Source organism: Lathyrus oleraceus, chromosome 2, assembly GCF_024323335.1.
Source record: "Lathyrus oleraceus cultivar Zhongwan6 chromosome 2, CAAS_Psat_ZW6_1.0, whole genome shotgun sequence".
NCBI classification, from domain to species: Eukaryota; Viridiplantae; Streptophyta; class Magnoliopsida; order Fabales; family Fabaceae; genus Lathyrus; species Lathyrus oleraceus.
Window position 1 is genome coordinate 28,111,832 of NC_066580.1, and position 23,396 is coordinate 28,135,227.

At 38.0% G+C, this 23,396-nt stretch overlaps 1 protein-coding gene across 1 annotated transcript; it reads left to right on the forward strand.

Moving 5' to 3' along the window:
- Positions 1-6,572: 6,572 nt before the first annotated feature.
- Positions 6,573-7,655, forward strand: LOC127121089 (AT-hook motif nuclear-localized protein 28). The gene has a single exon (XM_051051691.1). It carries the CDS (start codon positions 6,588-6,590, stop codon positions 7,437-7,439), a length of 852 nt encoding a protein of 283 aa, XP_050907648.1. The 5' UTR covers positions 6,573-6,587; the 3' UTR covers positions 7,440-7,655.
- The last annotated feature ends 15,741 nt before the right edge of the window (positions 7,656-23,396 follow it).

The window sequence follows — 23,396 nt, forward strand, 5'->3', positions numbered from 1 at the left end:
TGATTTTACATGTAGTTGAGAAATGATTCACCCAGCATGTTTGTATGTCCGAAAATTTATTCTGGATAACATTTTAGGCGTTATTCATGATGAAATGTATGTTATGCTATGCAGGTGATGCAAACTGAAAATAAAGTCGTATGCATGAAAGTTTTAAAAATGTCCAGACAAAATTGGGGTATGACACAGTTTCCAGGTTAGAGTCTATTCGTCTTTTAGTTTTGTTTGCAGTAAATCATAACATCATTCTGTATTAGATAGATGTTAAGAGTTCATTCTTAAATGGATACATTTCTGAAGAAGTGTATGTGCACCAACCCCTTGGTTTTGAAAGTTCTCAAAACCGAAACTTTGTTTTCAAACTGAAAAAGTCGTTACATTTTCTGAAACAAGCTCTCAGAGCTTGGTATGAAAGACTAAGTAACTTCCTTTTGGAAAATGATTTTACCAGAGGGGGAGTGGACACAACACTCTTTTGCAAAACCTTTAAGAATGATATTCTGATTGTGCAAATTTATATTGATGATATTATTTTTGGTTCTGCTAATGCTTCATTGTGCAAAGAGTTTGCTAAGTTAATGCAAGAAGAATTCGAAATGAGTCTAATGGGAGAACGTATGGTCTTTCTAGGGATTTTGATTGATCAACGTTCATAAGGAACATACATTCACCAGAGAAAGTATACAAGGGAACTTATGAAGAAGTTTAACTTATCAGAATGCAAGCCAGCAAAAACTCCAATGCATCCTACATGCATTCTAGAGAAAGAAGACGTAAGTAGTAAGGAAAGTCAGAAGCTTTTCAGAGGTATGATAGGCTCTCTCCTTTATCTAACCGCTTTTAAACCTGATATTTTATTCAGTGTCTGTTTGTGTGCTCGCTTGTGATCAGATCCTAAGGAGACTCGCTTAACTGCTGCCAAGAGAACCTTTAGGTACCTGAAAGGTACTAATAAACTTTGCTTGTTTTATAGAAAATCAAGTGGCTTCAAGTTAGTAGGTTATTGTGACGCTAACTATGTTGGAGATAGAATAGAAAGGAAAAGTACTTTTGGAAGTTGTCAATTTTTGGGAGACAATTTGATCTCGTGGTCTAGCAAAAGGCAGTCAATAATTGCACTTTCAACATCCGAAGCTAAGTATATCGCAACTTATAGATGTAGCACTCAGATGCTTTAGATGAAGAGTTAGTTGGAAGATCATCAGATATTTAAGAGTAACATTCTTATTCTATGTGATAATACTTCTGCTATTTGTTTATCCAAGAATCCTATCTTGCATTCTAGGGCTAAACATATTGAAATTAAACATCACTTTTTACGTGACTATGCTCAGAAGGGTATTTTTCACTTAACATTTGTTGATACAGACTATCAATGGGCTGATATCTTTACAAAACCCCTTGCTGAAGATAGATTCATTTTCATTCTGAAAAACTTATTTATGGACTAATGTCCAGGATGAAAAGATGTTATCAGAATGTTAGGCTTTAAGAACTCTAGATTAGATTATGAGAATTTATTTGTTGATTTTGTGACATGAGCGTTCTAAAGTAAGGAAGTTTTATGAATCAGAAAGGTTCTGATCAGAAGCAATCTTATCGATTCGTCTTCTTGATTTTGAACATTTGTTGCATTAAATAATTGTCATTTCGTTTGATATCATGTGGTTCTTAGTGGTGACAACTGCCCCACTTTCTGAGCATGCATGATGGCATGATACTTTGGGTTTTCTCTTTCTCAAGATTAGGTTAAAACTATTAAGTTTCCCTATGATGGTGTATTCCTTTTGTTGTCATCATTACTATTTTTTTTTATATAAACCCACTTCACTCACATTTTTACACTACACTCACAATTACTCCCACACTTTCAATCTTTCAAACCTTCAAACACCCTCTCTGCAAATGTTCTTCATTGTTCATCTTCAACAACCTTCAATGGTTAATCAACAACAACAACAACAACCTCAATCTTCCTTATCCAGTCACTGATAAGAACACTCCTATCTCCAAGGAAGAAATTTGTGGTAGTAGAATCCCATCGAAAAAATATCCTATCTTCACCAAGATTGATCCTCCGGAAGTCTTGGCGTACTACATGGAAATTTTCCTCAAGGATAATATTGATCCTTTGGTGGATCCTTTCAATCTACCCGATGACTACCCAGATGTTTCGCCGCCTCCTCCGCCATAAAACTCTTAGTTTACAAAATAGTCTATGCACTTTTGTGTTTTTATTTTGTTTAAGTGTTTTTGCGTTTCTGTCTTTTTAACATGATTGTATTATTTCTGCCTTCTAGCACAATTCAATGAAATCATGTTTGTCTCCTTACTTTACTTTTGTCTATGTCTTTTTGATCGGTGACAAAAGGGGAGAAACATATTTAGGAAAAAACATAATTGATTTTGATTTATCTATATTTGTGAATCAGAACCCAAACATTTTTTTGTTTATGCTAATAACTACTTTGAAGAATAGTTTGTTAATTGTCTTTTAGGGAAAGTCAATAACGTCATAAGCTCTTGAATTTTTTCAGATCAGAACTTAAGTTACTAGTTTTTGAAGAAATGATTTACTCTCTGAGTCTGAATTTGTAACTTTATCATGTGAGAAAGATTTCCAACCATACATCTCACAAAGAACCAAGATCTGAAGCTCCTTCAAAAAGAGTTCAACCAAGCTTCTGAAGTGAAGTTCATCAAAATAATGACCTTGACAACCAGTATCCTAGGATAAGTTCAAGCAAACTTTTGAAGACAAACCAGATTCTGACAGAAGATCATTATGGTTCTTTAAAAAGGTTAATCAGGAAAGTGTTCTTTCATACTGATTTTATCTTTTAAGGATTGTACATCTTAGGGGGGATCTTTGTGCTTCTGTAATATGTATCTTTCTATGATTGTCCTGTACAAAATTGTTCATAAAAATACATGGTTTTGTCATCATCAAAAAGGGGATATTGTTAGAACAAGATTTGGTTCTGCATCTACACCTTGAGTTTTAATGATAACAATGTTGTATTTGTATGAGAATAATTTTGGTACCCTAATGGTTTGTTATTGTGTATCTTTTACAACCAGTTCTGATTATGAGTTTATGACGTGCAACGTCCTTAGTTTCTGAATATTATGTTATGAATTATGCTTTTGCGCTAACCATGAGAAGTTATGAAAGACGCCAAGTTGCTGCTGAATCGCTCTTTCCGCTTCTATACTGATTCACTTCTGAGAAGTTCCAGAAAGATGCTATGTTGCTACTACAATGTTCTCCCCGCTTCTGCTTCTGGATGTGAGTCTGATTGTCAAGCTTCTAAAGAATGGCAAGCTTCTGAAGACTTAGCTGAAGATTCTAAAGATCTCAAGCCAAACATTGAGGTTATCAAGGTTCTAATTAAATAGTTTGAAGATTCTGAAGATCTAAATCCAGACTACTGACGTTGTTAAGGTTCTGACTAAAGATTCTGAAGTTTCTGAATTCAGCTATATGTTCCTTCTTTTCATGCTTCGTCAACTATTTCTCAGAAGCCAATGAATTTGAAGATAAGATCAAGTGGATACGTAATCAAATATTACATAGTACAAACAAAATATTCCTTCCACTCCTTAATTCATGGGAAAATGATGGTATTATATATCACACCTGTCACTGAAATTATGGGCGAAGGACTGTACGATGTATCACTTCTGTCACCAATCAAATAGTGAATAACCTCTCTATTGGTATCCTCATTTTCCCGTCAAATGGTCTCTTTTCTTATGCTATATAAGTGGGACTTTGAGACTTGAAGAAAAAGCTGAGACACACTACAGTATTTGACAAGTTTGTTTCTACATGAAAAAATATCAATTTTGTACACAGTTTTATTTAAGTGTTTTGTATTTCATTTGTGTAAAATATGTTTGTGTAAAAGCAACTTGTAACACACAAAATATTATTCAAATTTTTTGTTTGTATTTTCCTTTAGGAGACTAGGTTTTAGTCGGATCCTTGAAAAGACAAAGAAAATTATTCTTTGTGTTTGTTTTCTAATTTGTTTGGTTATAGTGGATTAAGTCCTTGGGTTTAAGGAAAAATCACCTTGGCGGGTGGACTAAAGTAGATTTGATTTCAAGCAAACCAGGATAAAAATACTTGTGTCTTTATCTCTTTGTTCTTAGTATTGTGTGGTGTTTTTGAGTTGGTAAAAAACTTTTGTTTTTAAAACCCAATTCAACCCCCACCCCTTTCTTGTGTTTTTCACATATTTAGAGCTTACTAGCAAGAATGGTCAGTTGTTATAGAATTGTACTCATCCTTAGAATGACATCACCTTAACTCATATATCTCAGAAGGGGGAGAAAATATCTTATAAATGATAAGAAATGGAAAATAGCCTAGGGAATCTATATCTAAGAGGAGTATTTACAATCCAGATGTCTTTCCATAAAAAATGAGTAGGCCATATCCAACTTTCATCCTGAGGCTATCCATGAACCAATCAGAGGGATCATCAATTTTAGCTTCAAGGAGGGGAACTTCTTTCCACCAGGACGACGTCGAGTGGAGGAACCCATACTTCCCTCCAAAGATAGAAGACGAATGAGTCATTTTGTATATATAAATGAGGGTGTCATACCAAAGGCCAGAAACTCCAGTGATCAACCTCTACCTCCACATATCTATAAGAGCCAAATTAACCAACTAAAGGTCCTGATCATCTAGACCTTCATGATTCTTAGGTTTGCACACATCCTCGCACCTAACTCAGGCTATCTTGGAGTCCTCTTTTACCCCTCCCCAAAGGAGCCTCCGTCGGATCTTCATAATCTTCTACTAAACTTTGACAAGAATCTTTATAAAGGAAAGGTAGAAGATATGGATGACATTAAGAACAAGAGTAAGAAGTATTATTCTCCCATCCATAGATACATACATATACTTCAATGAGAGAAGCCTTCTAGATATGAGGTTAAATAGATGTTCCCGAGTAGATGTTAGGCGAGGATTGACCCTGACCAGGAACCCAAGGTATTTATGAAGGAGAAATTCCTTCATGTAATAGAGGAATTCACAAGACCTAAGGCTAAATTAAATTCATGAAGAATTTCCTTTATGGACCATAGGTTATCAATAAAAGTATCGCCGAAACTAATTTGTCATCCACATACTGAAGACGAGAGACTACCACCTCAAAGGAACCCAAACAAAAACCAGAGATAAGTTTTGACTATATAGCTATAGAGAATAAGCCACTAAGCCCTTCGACAACCAAGAGAAAGAATATTGGAGTAAAGGGATCCCCTTCCTTCAACCCTCATTGTATGTTAACCTCTTGGGTCGGACAACCATTAACCCAGATAACAAGGTTACCAGAGAAAACACAGGCACAAATCCAACCTCTCCATATATCGTTAAACCCAAATCTAAAAAACATATAGTCAAGAATAGACCAGCTAACAGAATCATATGATTTCTCAAAATTCACTTTGAAAATGAGGCAGGATTTTTGTTCTTCTTGGCTAAACCCGCTAGCTCATTCACAACTACCACCCCCATTAACGATGAACCTACCTTTGAGAAAATATAATTAGTTATGAGAGATAAGTTTATCTATAAAACTAGAGAGCCTATCCACCAAGACTTTGGCGGGGATCTTAAAAAGAGATCCCACCAAAGATATAGGTTAAAAGTCCCCCAAATGTAAGGGGGAGTCATGGGGATCAAGGAGACAAACAAGGAAGAGACAAAAATGTGCAATCTATGTAGTTAGAAAATATAGAGGGAAAGAACAAAAAATATGCAATCTATGTAATTAGAAAATATAAATCATCGAGTGGACATAAAATAATTGTTTGTAAATAAAAAAGATAACTCTTATCTTTGTTTGATGTTGTAAATTCATTTATTGTCATAACTTTTGTGAAAAGTGATTATCAAAATAAGTTAGGGCATTATATATATATATATATATATATATATATATATATATATATATATATATATATATATATATATATATATATATATATATATATATATATATATATATATATATATAAGTTTCTCAAAATAGTTTACAAAAAATAATTTATACATAAAAAACTATTTAAATTTAGTTTACCTTTTATTATACAAATGTCTTATATAAACTTATTCATAAATTTATTTTGATAAAGACTTATGCTATAAATTGCAAGTTGTTTATTCAAGAAACCCGTTAGTGTTCAACTAATAAATTTGACTTAATGAATATACCATTTTTATTATGAACTAATTAGTGTGTATTGACTCATCTTTATATTTATCTCCAATCATATCCCTTAATTTTTTTTTTGGTCAAAGCCGCTCCCTCAATTTATTTAGGATTTAAATTAAAGTATATATTTTATAAAGCGTGTGACAATAAATTAAATTGTATATCTTTATTTTAATTTTTTGGGTCAAACCTATCCTTTTTATCAAAAAGGAAAAAATATATAATTAAACATAGAATATAATTCATATCGGTAAGGTGCATGTATTTCATATTTGAGAAAACTATTATAAGTACTCTATTATATTATTAGTCTCTTTCTCAGGAAAAATGGTCAGAGACAAAAGAGTTTATATGATCTCTCAACTTACCACCACCACCAACACTAACAACAATTTAATGTTGCCAACATCATCACCCGCACAACCCACTTTCAATAGGTGTATTGATCTTTTGCAAGAAGCAAGGGATGATGTTATGACGTCCTCCAAAAGGCCTAGGGGTAGACCCTCAGGCTCTAAAAACAAACCTAAACCACCTATCATTGTCAAAGAAAACTCAGAGACTCTCATGGAAATGCTTTCCATTGAGATCCCTGCTGGAAAAGATATTGTGGAGTATCTCATCAACTTGGCTCGACGTCATCAATCTAGCTTAACAGTGGTGAGGGCTTATGGCCCTGTCATTGATGTTACACTTCTCAACCTGGTGTCACATACCCCTTTTTTCCCCATTGGAGGACCGTTCCGTATGATATCTCTATCTGGAACATACATAAATCCCAATTGTGGTCATGTTCCTCCCCGATTCGTCACCGATCCATCATTTTCCTCTTTTTCCATTTACCTTTCTGGAGGTCATGGGCAAGTGTTTGGTGGAGTTCTTGGAGGGAAGGTAAAATCTGCTGGTGTTGTTTTGATTACAGCCACTCTTTTCAAGAAACCTGTGTTTCACAAGATGGTCACCATAAATGGAACTATTCAAGATATTGAAGATGATGATCCAATATATGGTGATCGTGTCCTCATAAATGGTGAGCGTGTTGCACCAGAATCTAACAACATTAATGTTCTTAATGTTCGAGGCTTTGGTTTTATGGGTTCTGATTTAACTTATGCAATCAATCATCAAACAATTTCTTCCCGTCTTCCTATTGATATGAATGTCATGCAGTGGAACCATGCCACTTGGGTTAATAATTATTAGTTAGAAAAAGGATCAAGTATTTTTGTTATATGGTTTATTGAGTATTTTTTATGTTTGAATAAAATGAACTAAATTTCATGTTTGTTTAGAATTTTATGTGTCACCATGGCATCTCTTCATCATGCTGGTTAATCTCCTTCATTTTTATTTTTCATGTCTAATTTATGTACTTTCAAAGAGTTGAAAATTATATAACAAATATTGTTTTGGTGCTTTCATAATATTGAATTTGTAGTAAGTACAATAGAATATACCTTGATTGCGATGAGATGTGAAAGAGGGATTTTCTTAGTTCTCATATGTAAAAGTGTGAGTGAATTCCCAAACTGCATGGATATATATTTATAGAGTTGATGCCTTGGTCAAGTGGTTACTGTGAGGACCAACTCAAGTGACTATAAGCCCAACCATGCATCTCCTAGCCTTCACTAGATAGTGGGACTGAGTGGAGTCAATCCTCCTCCTCAATAAAGAGTGAATTTAACCAAGATTACTTGTGATTCCAAGTACTTTCCTAATACCATGCTTGAAATGTTCTCTCATGATCTATGAATAAGACGAATTAGGCAATGCGAGATCACGTGCTCGTCACCTGATCTTTCCCTTTCGCGCCCAAGTCATTTCCATGTTATTCTTAGGCTAGGTTATTGGTGAACCGACCTCATTGAGACCCATCTAAATTTATTCCATTTCATCCTTCATCAAGTAAGTGGCCTGGAAGTGCAATGTGATTTAGCTAAGACATCTCAATACACAGTCCCTCATGCACGAGGCATGGGAGGATGATGTGATTAATGTAAGACATCCCAATTTAATGTACCTCAAGCATGAGTTTTTGTAGGGTGCTATGAATAATTAAAGTCGTCCCAATTCGTAATCCCTCAAGCACGAGACATTGAATGTAGATGTGTTTGGGCACTTTAGCTAGTATTGCTTGATACAATTGGTGCATTTAATGTTATGTAATGATGAAACTTCCTTGGGAATAATCAAGCTTTATATGTCATCAATTTATTTCCCTGTTTCCAATAAGGTTGTTGATGTTTTATCCCTACGATAATATCTATGACTGTATTATTTAAGTGATAATGAATGTACTTGGCCTAGGGGAAAATTAAAATCCTTTAAATACTAGTCACAATTTTTCCTTTTCAATCATTTTCTTCTACATTTCATTTATGTATTTTCTTAGGGATTGAATTTACTTTTTGTGACAACCCAAACAAATGTGTGTCTAGAATCACATCATTTAAGTCATTAAAATATGGTACGGAAATATAACAACAATATAAAATATTACACAAGTACATAAGTGGTGCCTACATAACATGGTAGGACTCAAGGTACAACATGTAACAAGGAATTTAGAAATAAAACACAGTAGAAACAAACTAAAAACGAGCTAAGGTAATCCTTGGGAAACTTTCCTCATTCCATCTTTCCTTTTTCTTTAGTCATCACTTGCGTATTTGTAAAAGATAATAGCAACATGAGGGTGAGATACAACTATCTCGGTGAAGTTCTCATATCTTAAGAGTCCTCTCATCCATACCGATTTGACCTATTAAATTATTCTAAGGAACTTTTCCTTGTTTATTTTATTTCATACATCACATAACATAAGAATAAACAATTTCATTCTTAATTATTTTACATATTTCGATCATCGGGTTCACTATCATGTTGTTTTTAAGGTAAGGTATTTTGGGTTAACCTGCCTCCCTGCTTTTGGAACTGAATCCCTCAATGCAAGGCCTTCCAGGTTTACCTTCCTTTTTTCTTTTGGAAACGAATACCTCAAGGTAAGGTCTTTCATGTTTACCTTCCTTGTTGCTTTTGGACACGACACACCTAGTGACGATATGTTGGTTAGTACCACTCATGTTCTACATGTTGGAATGTAACACATAAAGTGCTACTAATTGACCCAAATAGGATATGGTTCCATATATTGAAACATAATACAAAGTGTTACCTTTGACCCACCTAATATTTGGTTGCACACAAAAACTAGCATAATATAGTACAAATGAATCACAAAGAATCTTGCTTAACATGAAGTAAGTTGTTTCCCCATGAAACTAACACTAAAGTGCAATGATTCACATAGAGTATAACTAAACAAGGAGGAAAAATGGTTAGCATGACTGTAACACATATAATGTTACTTCTCACAGTGCATTCACATGTCTATTTTATTCAAAATAAAACCTTTTATGCTATCACAAGGTAGGGCATACTTTAATTATGAAAAACATTATTATCTACACAATAGGTCTGGTGAAGGTATGGTCATTATGGGCCATGACTGAAATTTTGTTCCTCAGAGGGCAAGTGTCGAAAGCAATGCTTCAGCAACAGGTTCTATAAGATACACTAGAAATAACACTAAAGCAAATATGGAGAAAAAAAGAAGTAAATAACATGATAATTGTTTACCTAGTTCGCTTAAACAACGCCTACATCTGGGGGAGCTGAGTCAACAACCAATGAAAGGAAATTCATTATTAGTAGTTTAGTACTTTAGTCTTACAAGCAACAAAAAACCACGTGTTGTTTAATGCCTCTTTCTAACAATACCCAATGACTTTCTATTTAGGGTTTCCCTTAAACATGAGAATCTGCCCACTTTCTTGTCTACCACACAAACTGTGACATGGGATTCCAACTCAATAATCAATGTTGAATACTACCACTCAATTATAGATAAACCTTATATTCCAAGTTACTGAAACATAGAGGTGTACATACAACAATAACAAGGACTCAAAAATAACCCTAGAACTCTAAATCTTCAATTTATTACTTGGCTTCCAATGTAGTTTTGAGCTCCTTATATAGCATAATAGTTTTGGACTTTTCTCCTTAGATAATATCTTTAATTTCGTCCATAATTAATGCAGAATCTGTTGAATATTTGGTTTTTCCTTGAATATTTCCAATAAGATATGATTTATTTTGATTTAAATTCAAATTTAAATGTTCATTTAAATTTAAATAATTCTCCATCTAGTTGTCAAAAAAGTCACCTAATCATATTTTTAAATCTATAACAATAAAATATTTAACAAATCTTCTTCAGAACATACTCCAAAATGCAGTATTATGGTGCCTGTTGAGCGTGGCCCAAATTTCGTACCCACTTACCAGAGTATCACGCCTAGCATGTGACCCTTATGCAACTTCATACAACTTTAGAAATCTAAAATAATATTCAATACTTAGGCACTTTTTCATGTGGTTGTTTTGGTAAATGAAACTGATCTCCAAAGAGTCAGTCCACTAGGAACTACAATCTCCCCTTTTGGCAAATTTTGGCAAAACAACTCTTCAAGATAAATATCACTTCTTTCATAAGAACAAGGGACAACCTTCAAAGCATACAATCAACGATAACAACCATCTTCCAACTATCTAAGTTAAGCTTTAGCAACGGAAAGTCAAAAGCATCAACACTCAGATGTTTACACATAATCCATTCAGTTGCTTCCAACCAAACAAACAATCATGTATTCATTCATAGAATTAGTCATGCATGAAACTAGTTAGTTCATAGTTAGTAGCATACAATCCTACTAACTAACATATATCAGCATGCAATCATTCAAATACTTAGTCATGCATACACAATCAGTTAGTAGATGATATCAAAATATGCAATTAATACTACTAACATAGATTTGTTTTCACAAATATAGGGGCCAAATGACTTATGACTATCTCGATGCTCCAACGTGGAGCACAACTAGATATGGTTAATATTAAACAACATATGTGTTAATTCAACAACACTACTAATCCCTCTTTTGCCATAATTTGGAAAAGGGTAAGGTCTTCAACCAGGTATCTAGAAGTTAGTCATGTATAGGTTAGTATGTTAGCACATACACAACAAAATACATGAGTAAAGAACCAGAACAACATCAAACAATGCATAAGAATTATATATATTTTAATAATACAAATATAAAAAGAGGCTACATAGCCTTTACAAATAAAAAAAAAACTATGACCAAATACAAGAGCCAGAATAACTAAGCTAGACCATATGAGATTATTCTTCAATCCATCCTCTACAGTTCTTGTAAGCAATCTATAAGACCCCAATTTTGACCCTAAGATCCCTCATGCAATTTCATCATAAGCATTAGCATTGGGATCATACCTTGGCATCCTTCTAACCCCTCTTGCATTGGGTTTTATTTGGGGAGAGATCACCAAGCACTATGTGATTGTATCATACTTGTATATTATTATTTTACTAACCAAAATACCAAAAATATGCTTTTGTATTTGCCTAACTCTTTTGTAGGTAGGGCATGATCTCCATTGATCTATCAAGTTCATATCTAGGGTTTAGGACCCTCATGACAAAGAGCACAACCATGAATTGATCCAAGAATGGTTATTAGCAACATATATGAGTTCCATTGATTCCTACATGTTATATTGATCAAGTTTTCTTCAAGAGTTTGAGGGTGATTTGCCTTGGAAACCCTAGTTTGACGAGGTATCTTGAGTAACTTCTCCAACAAGATATCTCACCAATTGATCAAATCTCTCAAGGGACACTTCAAAATTCATCATATTATTCATATATGATCTACCATGAGCCAAGAAAGTCCAAAGAATTGAAGGTTAGCAAGTTGGTTGATGGTGGTTGGCCAGATGAATTCATCTGATCAGAACTGGGTCTCCCTAGACCCTATCTCCTACAATTTTCACCATATTGTCGTAACCTGAAAAAAGGTGTGCGAAAAAACACAACCGGCGAAAAACAAAGACATAAGAGTCGCCACCGTGCATTATTTATCCCAAAGGAGGGAAAGGAAACGCTCGAAGTAAACCTGGAAAAAGGAAAGGAAAAGACAAGGTCTCGCAACCAAATCTTGGGTTCGGAAGTCGATTATGCGAAGGGAAGGTATTAGCACCCCTACGCATCCGTAGTACTCTATGGGATCCACTCTTGTTATTCTTGTCTAAAGGGTGTGGGTTTATCTAATGTACTATTTACTAAAAGAGGGGTCAGAAGAAAATGACTCGCACGGATGTCGCATCCACTGCATACGTATCTCATCTGAATATGAGAATCAGAGTCTCCGTAGCTCGGCTACCTATGGGTTAAAGAGGAGTGTGCTCGCTGAGACATTGCGTCTTATGCCTACGTATCTCATTTGGAATGAGAATCAGAGCAAACCGTAGTTCGGCTGACCTATGTTTGTTTGCTTTGCGTTTTTTAGATGAACGACGTTACTACGAAATCTACCGGATGCTCGACCTTTGGAGACTTACTCGCCTGTAGTAGAAGGAGTTAACGTGTTCTTAGGAGAAGAAAAATCAATGAGTTTGTTTGTGTTTTTTAGGGATGCTCATGCAAAAAGGAAGTCCTAGACAAAGGAACCGTGCTACTTAATTGACATGCAGACGAGAGACTATACGAAGCCTAGCAATCCTATGGGTGAGACGATCACACCACACAAAACATGTATCATAAAGTAAGCACACCAACAAGGGGCTCAAACATACATGGGTAGGGCTTTAGTGAAGAGGGGTCATATCAACCTCGACAAACAAGCCATGGAAAGGTAATTAAATGGGCTCTTAACCACTGACATCGAACGTCAGGGTTAGCAGATCAAAAGGGTAACGAGGATAAGACCTCATAGCTCTTAACCCTGGACAGGGTGAGCTCATGACAAAAAGTGGGGATTCAGAAAGGTGGAACCCTCTCCACTGACTGACCGGACAAAAGATCTTAGGCTTTTGTTCTGAAGGAATGACACGTAGTGCGAGCATAAAGAACGACACACTGAATAACGGGGGATTGACTACTAATCCCTTTTATCCGTCAATTGCCTCTTCGTGGAGGTCTTTAGCACTGGTGCCTCTTCTTGGAGGTCTTTGGGCACAAAAGTAAACACACAAAAACATTGCCTCCTATCGAGGTCTTCCAGCTAAGAAAGCGGTAAAATGCGGGAAAGATGTAAAAGGGATCAAGAGATCTACCACACGGATAAAAATCCGAAGTAACAGCAACTAAAGAAATAAGAAACCCGGTGATCTCTCAAGCTAGCATCATCAGAGAAAGCAAATCAGCAAAGCAATCAGAATAAATCTCCACGTGGTATCCCACAAATAACGTGGAATACCAAGCAAGCTATCTCTTCAAGAGTCATGTGAGCCCTCACAAAAACTCGACAAACAGGTTAGAATAACAAGATGGGGTGCAATCAAGAGTTGCACCAAATCAGAATGTAACCACATGAATCATGCCATTAAAGTTCACAAAAAACCCACAAGAAGCAACCAGAGGTAGGAGGCCTAAATCTCTTGTCAAACAAATGCATCAAAAGGGTATCAAAACTCAAAGTCAGGGGGTAGGGATCCACACATCAAGACATGACATATATACTAAAACATGTGCGCGGAGGCAATAGAAAGCATGTCATAACGAAGCATGAAACAGATTGGAGAGCAAATAGAAAAAATCAGCTACTGTCGCGATCGCTACTGCTTCGCCTAGCGAAGGCTTAGTGAAGCTTCGTTGTAGGCTCGCCTAGCGAAGCGACTAGCGAATGCCTGCGGGTTCTGGATTTTCCATGGATAACAGTACGATTTCAGAAATTAAGTGGTCAAACATTCAAGGCATTGTTTTACACATTCATGCATATCTAAACCCACATGTGAAACCTAACTATACCCACTCTCCCGGATTCAACCATAATACCTCATGCTTTAGGAATTTCAAATTAAAAGCGTAAAGTAATGGGAATAAGGCAAACCTGATTGGAGAGATCGAATGAAATTGAATTGCACCGTTGGGATTGCAGAACAATCTTAGGGTTTATATGAGATGGAATTGGTAGAGGTGATCCCTTCAGTCTCTGGAGGCTGCTCTGAATTAGTTAGAATCTCTCTCTAGGATAATAGGAATAAAATAGGGTTTGGCTCCATGAAATTTCAGAATTTATACTCTGATTTTCGCGACTTTGTGGGCTTAAATGAGAGAGTCCAAGTCCAAAATCCTTTATGTTATATTTTTTTTATTTTCAAAATGCGTAGGCTTCGCCTAGCAAAGAATCTGCTCGCCTAGCGAGCATGACAATTCAGACTCTGGTGGCTCGCTAGGCGAACCATTCTATGACAGTTCAAGTCACCTTTCCAAATTTGTAACCTGCGCGCTGGACCTTTGTTCCTTCAAGAGTAGTATGTCGAATGATGAATAAGCCTTATTTGAACATGTTGGACGTAACTTAAATCATCCTCTAGCCATTTGACTCTCAGTTGACCAACAATTGACTTTCGATTTCGCAGTGGAATTTGGAACTGTACTGAGCCTGTTGAGCTCGATCTTTTGAAGAAAACCTCTGAAAAGGAAACCAATCGACTTGGATGATATCCAAGCTTCTTGGAAGATAAACTCTTGGAGCTAATTCTGATTGACATGGTGAGATGCAATATGAGATGTTAAATGACCTAAAATGAATGCATGAATGAGGAGGGCAAATTTGAGGTGCTACAGCTGCCCCTATTCAATCAACTGTGAACCTGAACGGATGAAAGCAGCGACTATCAGACTTTCAAGGTAAATAGGGATTGAATACCAAAAGAACCGGAGAATTTGCACCCTGTAGGTGACGAATCCAGGAAAGCGAGGCCATTTACCGATGGCGGCTTCAAAACAATTTTTGATATTTACTGATATCAAAGAAAGTGAGGCCATTTACCGATGGCGGCTTCAAAACAAAATGATATTTACCGATATCAAAGAAAGCGAGGCCATTTACCGATGGCGGCTTCAAAACAAAATGATATTTACCGATATCAAAGAAAGCGAGGCCATTTACCGATGGCGGCTTCAAAACAAAATGATATTTACCGATATCAAAGAAAGCGAGGCCATTTACCGATGGCGGCTTCACTGGGGAGGAAAAAGATGTTTACAAGTGAAACAAGACCAGACATTTACCGATGACTGGGAAGGAACTTGATGTTTACCGATATCGAACAAAGATATTTATAAATGAAACACGATCAGACATTTACCGATGACTGGGAAGGAACTCGATGTTTACCGACGTCGAACAAAGATATTTATAAGTGAAACAAGACCAGACATTTACCGATGGGAAGGAACTATATTTATGAAACGAAACTATTTACCGATGGCGAACATGAAATACTCGATATTTATGGATGGTGAATCTGCTGGGGAATCTCAAACGACAAAACCATTTATCGATGGTTAACAAGCGGCTGATGTTTACCGATATCGAACGACGATGTTTACCGACACCAAAAAAGGAAAGGACACACACGGGTGTTGACAGAACGATTTTTTGTAGACATCAAGAGAGACATGCCATTTACTGATGGCCAACGATTGAAAATCGACGTTTACCGACATCGAAAGATGATGTTTGCCGACATCAAAGAAAAGCACAGACATTTACGGGGATCAACACAACACATACCGGTATCGCAAGGATGACATTTACATGTGTCAAAATAAGGCAGGCACTTACTGGTGACTACACTGGGGAGAGAATCAAGCTTTCCTTTCACGGCTGGGTGAGAAAATAAATCTCACAGGGATTATTGATTCTGAATGTTGCCAAGAGCAACTGCTACAAATGTGCTACACTGATGTTGAAAGATGATCTGTCTCTACTGGGGATACGATCCAATCTGGCTTAATGCATGTATGCATATGTTTGAGTTTTCCATGGCGTAATGCTCCGTTCTGAAGGGAAATGCTACGCGATTTGAGAATGCGAGTGCAAATGATGATTACTACATGCAAGATGCAAAGGGAGGAAAACTTATGCTGGGAAAGCAAATGATCACTTTACTAAGCACACAATTTCTGATTCGATCTTCCAACTCTGTGGGGACATACAACCATTCTGCTGAGGATACTTGCTGATCTGACATTCTCGGAATGGTAGAGAAACCAACTCAACTGGGGAGTCACTTGTTGGGAAAACACCAACCTCTCGACCATGTTGGGGAAACAAATTATGAACTCGACTTAGACGATCCAACTTCTTACCCGACTGGACAGTGTTGAAACAACAGGGTCTTCCTTCGAACAAACTTTGGCTCATTTGCTTTAGCCATCAATCAAAGATAGTAACCTGCAAAACGGCAGGACATACATGCCCTAGGGGATCGTATGGACAAAATATACTCAAGTGTACTCAACCTTCAAAATGATTTTCAGATGCTTTATCTTTCCGCACGTCATTGTCTAGCCTTCATGTTTTTTAGATGCAATGTTTATCAAAAATTTAGACGTTTTTTTGCAAACAAAACAGTAGAATAAAAAAAACAAGAGAGCAATTTGACTGAATAACGACTTTTATTGATTGAAAATGGCCTATAAAGGCAAATACATCTGGAAGCAATTCCTAGGAAGAGGTAATTGCGCCAAAAGAGAAAATAAACTATCCTATTGGCAATGTGAACACGGCATTCCACTATTTTCCAATTCTGTTATGACTCATAGATCTTCACTTTCCCCCAAATTCTTTGCTTTCTGAGAAGAGTGATTGGACCGATCATATCCTTCAAGATGGTAGACACTGAAACGCGATGAAGTACAGATACCTCAGACTGTAGTCTTCGCTTTAATCCCTCTTTTGCCTGGACCGCCTTTTCAGGTTTTCAATCCACCGGGATACCCATTTTTGCCTAAGTCACCTTTGCAGGTTTTCGACTTACCGAGTGTACATATTATCTTTATTCTTTATCCCTAACTTTTGCCCGAACCTTTTTCTTTTCTTTTTCTTTTGATTCGCCGGGATGCCCTTTTTTGCCTGGACTTTCTTTTTTTGTCCAGCGGGTCAGTTTATGCGAAGTATTTTTTGACTACATCTGAATTCACAGGAGACGGAAAATCTTCACCATCCATAATTGTAAGCATCAAGGCTCCACCAGAAAAGACCTTTTTAACAACATATGGACCTTCATAATTCGGAGTCCACTTGCCCCTATTATCTGTACCGGGAGAAAGGATCCTCTTCAAAACTAAGTCACCTATCTGATAGCTTCGAGGACGCACTTTCTGATCAAATGCCTTCTTCATCCTTCTCTGATATAGTTGTCCATGGCACACAGCTGCTAATCGCTTTTCCTCGATTAAATTCAACTCATCAAACCTGGCTTGAACTCACTCAGCCTCGTCAAGTTTTACATCCATCATCACCCTCAAAGAAGGGATTTCAACTTCTACTGGCAAGACTGCCTCCCTGCCATACACAAGTGAAAACGGAGTTGCCCCGGTCGACGTACGCACTGAGGTACGATACCCATGCAAAGCGAAAGGCAACATCTCATGCCAATCCTTGTACGTCACAACCATCTTTTGCACAATCTTCTTAATGTTCTTGTTTGCCGCCTCTACAACACCGTTCATCTTTGGTCTGTAAGGAGAAGAATTGTGGTGTTCGATCTTAAAGTATTTGCAAAGCTCTTTCATCATCTTGTTATTGAGATTCGAACCATTATCAGTGATGATTCTCTCAGGAACCCCATAACGACAAATAATTTCTTTCTTAATGAATCGAACAACCACTTGTCTGGTAACATTGGCATAGGAAGCTGCTTCCACCCACTTGGTAAAGTAATCAATCGCGACTAGGATGAAGCGATGTCCATTAGAAGTAGTAGGTTCAATCTTTCCAATCATATCGATGCCCCACATCGCGAATGGCCAAGGAGAATTCATAATATTCAGAGGGTTTGGTGGTACATGCACCTTATCTGCATAGATCTGACATTTGTGACACTTCCGAGCGTATTTGAAATAATCAGATTCCATGGTTATCCAGTAATAACCGGCTCTTAACAACTTTTTGGCCATTGCATGCCCACCAGTATGGGTACCGAAAGATCCCTCGTGTACTTCCTGCATTAACATGCCTGCTTCGTGTCTAACCACGCATCTGAGCAGAACCATGTCAAAGTTCCTCTTGTACAACACATCATCCTTGTTCAAGTAAAAACTTCCAACTAGCCTTCTCAGTGTTTTCTTGTCATTCTTTGACGCTCCTTCTGGATACTCTTGGTTTTTGAGGAAATTGTTAATATCATAAAACCACGGCTTCTCATCAATAACAGACTCGGCTGCAAACACATACGCAGGCCTCTCGAGTCGATTCACAGCAACGTGTGGCACATGATTCTGCCAATGAACTTTAATCATGGAAGGCAATGTGGCCAAGGCATCAGCCATTTGATTTTCATCTCGGGGTACATGATACAACCTTACTGTCTTGAAGAAAGTCAGGATCCTTCTGGTGTAATCTCTATAAGGAATCAAATGCGGCTGATGAGTATTCCAGTCTCCATTGACTTGGTTAATCACTAGAGCAGAATCTCCATAAATGTCCATAGTTTTGATCCTTAGATCGATGGCTTCCTCAATCCCCATGATACAGGCCTCGTACTCAGCTTCGTTGTTGGTTACTTCAAAAGTCAATATGGCGGAAAAAGGTATGTGTGCACCTTTAGGATTAATGAGTACTGCCCCAACACCATTTCCATTCACATTTACCGCCCCATCAAACATCAGTGTCCACTTGTCATCGGGATCCGGTCCTTCCTCGACAAGAGGCTCTTCACAATCTTTCATCTTTAAGTACATGATGTCTTCATCGTGGAATTCAAACATCATCGGCTGATAGTCATCAATTGGTTGCTCGGCAAGGTAATCAGACAGAATACTACCCTTGATGGCCTTTTGCGACGTGTACTGGATGTCATACTCCGTCAAAATCATTTGCCAACGAGCCACTCGTCCGGTAAAAGCCGGCTTTTCGAAGATATACTTTACTGGGTCCATCTTAGAAATCAACAAGGTGGTATGGTTCAACATATATTGTCTTAGTCGGCGAGCAACCCATGCCAAAGCGCAGCAAGTTTTCTCGAGCAGCGAATATCTTGTTTCACAGTCGGTAAACTTTTTGCTAAGGTAGTATATTGCATGCTCTTTTCGACCAGACTCGTCATGCTGTCCCAATACACACCCCATCGAATTCTCTGTTACTGAAAGGTACATTATCAGAGGCCTCCCAGGAACTGGAGGTATAAGAATTGGAGGTTTCTGCAAATATTCTTTTATCTTGTCAAAAGCTTTTTGACAATCATTGTTCCACCTGATTGCTTGATCTTTTCTTAGCAATTTAAATATCGGTTCGCACGTAGCTGTTAGGTGAGATATGAACCGTGCAATGTAGTTCAGCCTCCCTAAAAACCCACGAACCTGCTTTTCCGTTCTTGGTTCAGGCATTTCTTGAATAGCTTTTACTTTTGCTGGATCAACCTCAATCCCTTTCTCACTGAAATGAAACCTAACAACTTTCCAGATCTCACTCCAAATGTACACTTGTTTGGATTCAGCCTCAGTTTGAACTTTCTCAATCTTTCAAACAACTTTTACAAGTTTACCAAGTGCTCCTCTTCTGTCTGAGACTTCGCAATCATATCATCCACGTACACTTCAATTTCTTTGTGCATCATGTCATGAAAGAGAGTCGTCATAGCTCTTTGGTAAGTAGCACCGGCGTTCTTCAACCCAAATGGCATTACTTTATAATAGAACGTGCCCCAAGGTGTAATGAATGTCGTCTTCTCCATGTCTTCTGGCGCCATCTTGATCTGATTATAGCCAGAAAATCCATCCATGAAAGAGAAAACCGAGGACTGAGCAGTGTTATCGACCAATACATCAATGTGAGGTAATGGGAAGTCATCTTTCGGACTGGCTCTGTTTAAATCTCAGTAATCGACACACATCCTGACTTTACCATCCTTCTTCGGCACGGGTACGATGTTGGCCACCCAAGGGGGATAATTGGTAACTGCCAGAAAACCTGCATCCAACTGTTTCTGAACTTCCTCTTTGATCTTGACAGCCATATCAGGACTAGTTCTGCGAAGCTTCTGCTTTACCGAAGGACAATCTTCTCTGAGAGGTAACCTGTGCACCACAATATCTGTATCCAAACCAGGCATATCTTGATACGACCATGCAAATACATCCACATATTCTTGCAGCATTTCAATCAGCCCTCTCTTGACCTTTTCCTCTAAAGCAGCCCCTATCTTGATCTCTTTCTTTGCATCCTCAGTACCAAGGTTAATGACTTCCAACTCTTCCCGATGAGGTTGAATGACCCTTTCCTCCTGTTTCAATAGTCTGGCCAATTCTTTGGGGAGTTCACAATCTTCTTCACTCTCCTCTTCGGCTTGGTAAATGGGATTATCGAAGTCATACTGAGCCATAACAGAACTGTTTTTAATGGAATCCGCAGGATCAATTCTGCACGAATGATGTTTCATGCTTTATTTTAGAAAAGAGTTCAAGAAAGTCACAAAAAGGAAAAAACATTGCCATTTTTATTGTTTTGAAAATGAAAATAATAAAAACAGAAAGACAGTGAACACAAATTTGATTGCAAAACGTCCTTTATTGATGATAATCATTGAAAATTCAAAACATGATGTAGCCCTACAATGAACCACTACGCCTTGGGCAAAGCGTAGGGTTTTCATGCAAAATGCAAAACAAAAGGAAATTACTCTGTCTGAAGAGTAACTTGGACTATTTCTTCAGCAGTCCAGTTGTTGATCTTCTCCCCTGGAGCACACGGGCGCACCCAATTATCCATATCACAATCACTGTCACCATCTTCATTGTCTGTTGCGAAGACATCCTCGTGATTCATTAATCCAGCACTAGTGAAAGTACACGGCCCTTTCTGATCCTGGACACCCTGCTCTGATGATTGAAAAGGCTGATAACCAATGCCAAACATGTCTTCTTTTACGGGCACATCAATCATCTTGCCCCAGCCTTCCGCGTTACCTGAATGAATGACCTCCAGAGCTTGCTTATAGGACGCAATCGAGGTATCTGGTTTCTTCTGTTCAACAAAAGCCACCTTCTCAATACTGACAGTCTCAAAAGCTTGACATAGAGTTTCATGAATTTCGCCATCCATCTCCACATCTTTGAAGGAGGATAAATGGCTCACAAAGATGTCCTCTTCGCCACACACGGTCACAACTTGACCATCCCACACATATTTTAGCTTTTGGTGGAGAGTCGAAGAAACTGCTCCGGCTCCATGTATCCAGGGACGCCCCAACAGACAACAATATGCTGGTTGAATGTCCATCACATAGAAGACAATATTAAACACTTCCGGGCCGATCTTCACAGGCAACGTGACTTCACCAAAAACTGATCGCTTGGATCCATCAAAAGCACGGACAATAAGATCACTTGGTGTGAGAACAACCCCTTCGGCATCAAGCTTACTCAGAGCCTTTTTGGGCAGCACATTCAAAGAAGAACCGGTAGCAATCAAAACATGCGACAAAACCGCGCCTTTGCATTCCATCGTGATATGCAGAGCTCTATTGTGATTGCGACCCTCAGGTGTCAAGTCTAGATCCGTGAATCCCAAACCATGTCTCATGTTAACATTTGCAATAGCACCTTCAAGCTGGTTGACAGAAATCTCTTGAGGTACATAAGCCATATTCAACATTTTCAACAAGGCGTTACGATCCGCCTCGGAACACATCAACAGAGAGAGAATAGAGATTTTTGACGGCGTCTGGTTCAACTGATCCACGATCTTGTAATCACTCTTCTTGATAATTCTGATAAATTCCTCCACGTCTTTCTCAAAAGAACCCTCGGGCACTTCCTTTCGCACTGGTTCTTCTTCAATGACAACTTGTTTTCCTTTTGTTCTAGCAAGAGCCTCGACATTGTTATCCTTTGGGACCTGTGGTGCAAACAAACGACCACTTCTTGTAAATCCTCCGGGTCCTCCCACATTACCCACGGCCGAACCAACTGTTACTAGAGTCTTATTTGACGAACTGATCGTCACTGGAGTATGATTTACTGACCTGGTCTGATTCTCTGGTCTTTTATTTCTTCAAACAGCATTGTCATATTGCCACGGAATTGCTCTACTATTCTCAAACAGTCTTCCACTAGAAGCAGCAATGGTGGTAGGAGTACTGATAGTTACTGGAGCATTAATAGTCATGGGAACACCAACAGTCACCGGAGCAGATATGGTCACAGGCGCAACTACGGTCACAGGAGTACCAATAGTCACAGGCGCACTAATAGTTCTTGGAGCACGTACCGGACCTTCTGACGGTGTAAAGTAAATGGTAACAGTTGATACCTCTTCACGGTCTTTCACTACTCGATCAAACTGTAAACAACCTTCATTCATCAATTCCTGGATACCTTCTTTCAATTTCACACAGCCGTTTTCATGATTACCACAATCTGAACAATTCTTGTCACATCCCGAGAACACTCCCCCTCTTAGCAGACGTTCCTTCACTATAAACAACGAAGTCTGAACATCATTAACATCGACTACCAAGTTCAAATTTTCCCCATCTTCCACACTGTTTACTCTGGGCCCTCCATGCTGAGGCATAGGATTATTCACCACATTCGGAACAGGAGCAAAGTTAATCGTCTTGGCATCAATCAAATCTTGAACTTTATGGTGAAAAACCTGACAATTCTCGATGTGGTGCCCTGGCGCACCAGAATGAAAATCACAACGGACATTGGCATCATAACCAGCGGGAATCCTTGTTAATGGAGCCATAGTGCGAAGTTCAACAAACTTTAACCTGAGCAGTTCAGGGAGTAATTCAGCATAAGTCATTGGCAACGGATCAAAGTGACGATCTGGCATTCTTTGTCTCGGTTGGAATTGGCGTTGTTGTTGTTGTTGTTGTGGTTGTCCTATTTGCGGTTGTTGAGGTTGGGTTGCTGGAATAGTCACAGCAGCAACTTGACGGTATTGTTGTCCTCTGTTCCCATTTCTCTGATTATGTAAAGCATTTGTCTCACCCTCTCTCCTTCTGGGTGCCCCTGAAAATGATTTCTTAGCACTTGAAGAACTT

Bases quoted from the DNA above. Each gene is read 5' to 3' on its own strand.
- LOC127121089 (XM_051051691.1), top strand. From the start codon at position 6,588: ATGATCTCTCAACTTACCACCACCACCAACACTAACAACAATTTAATG.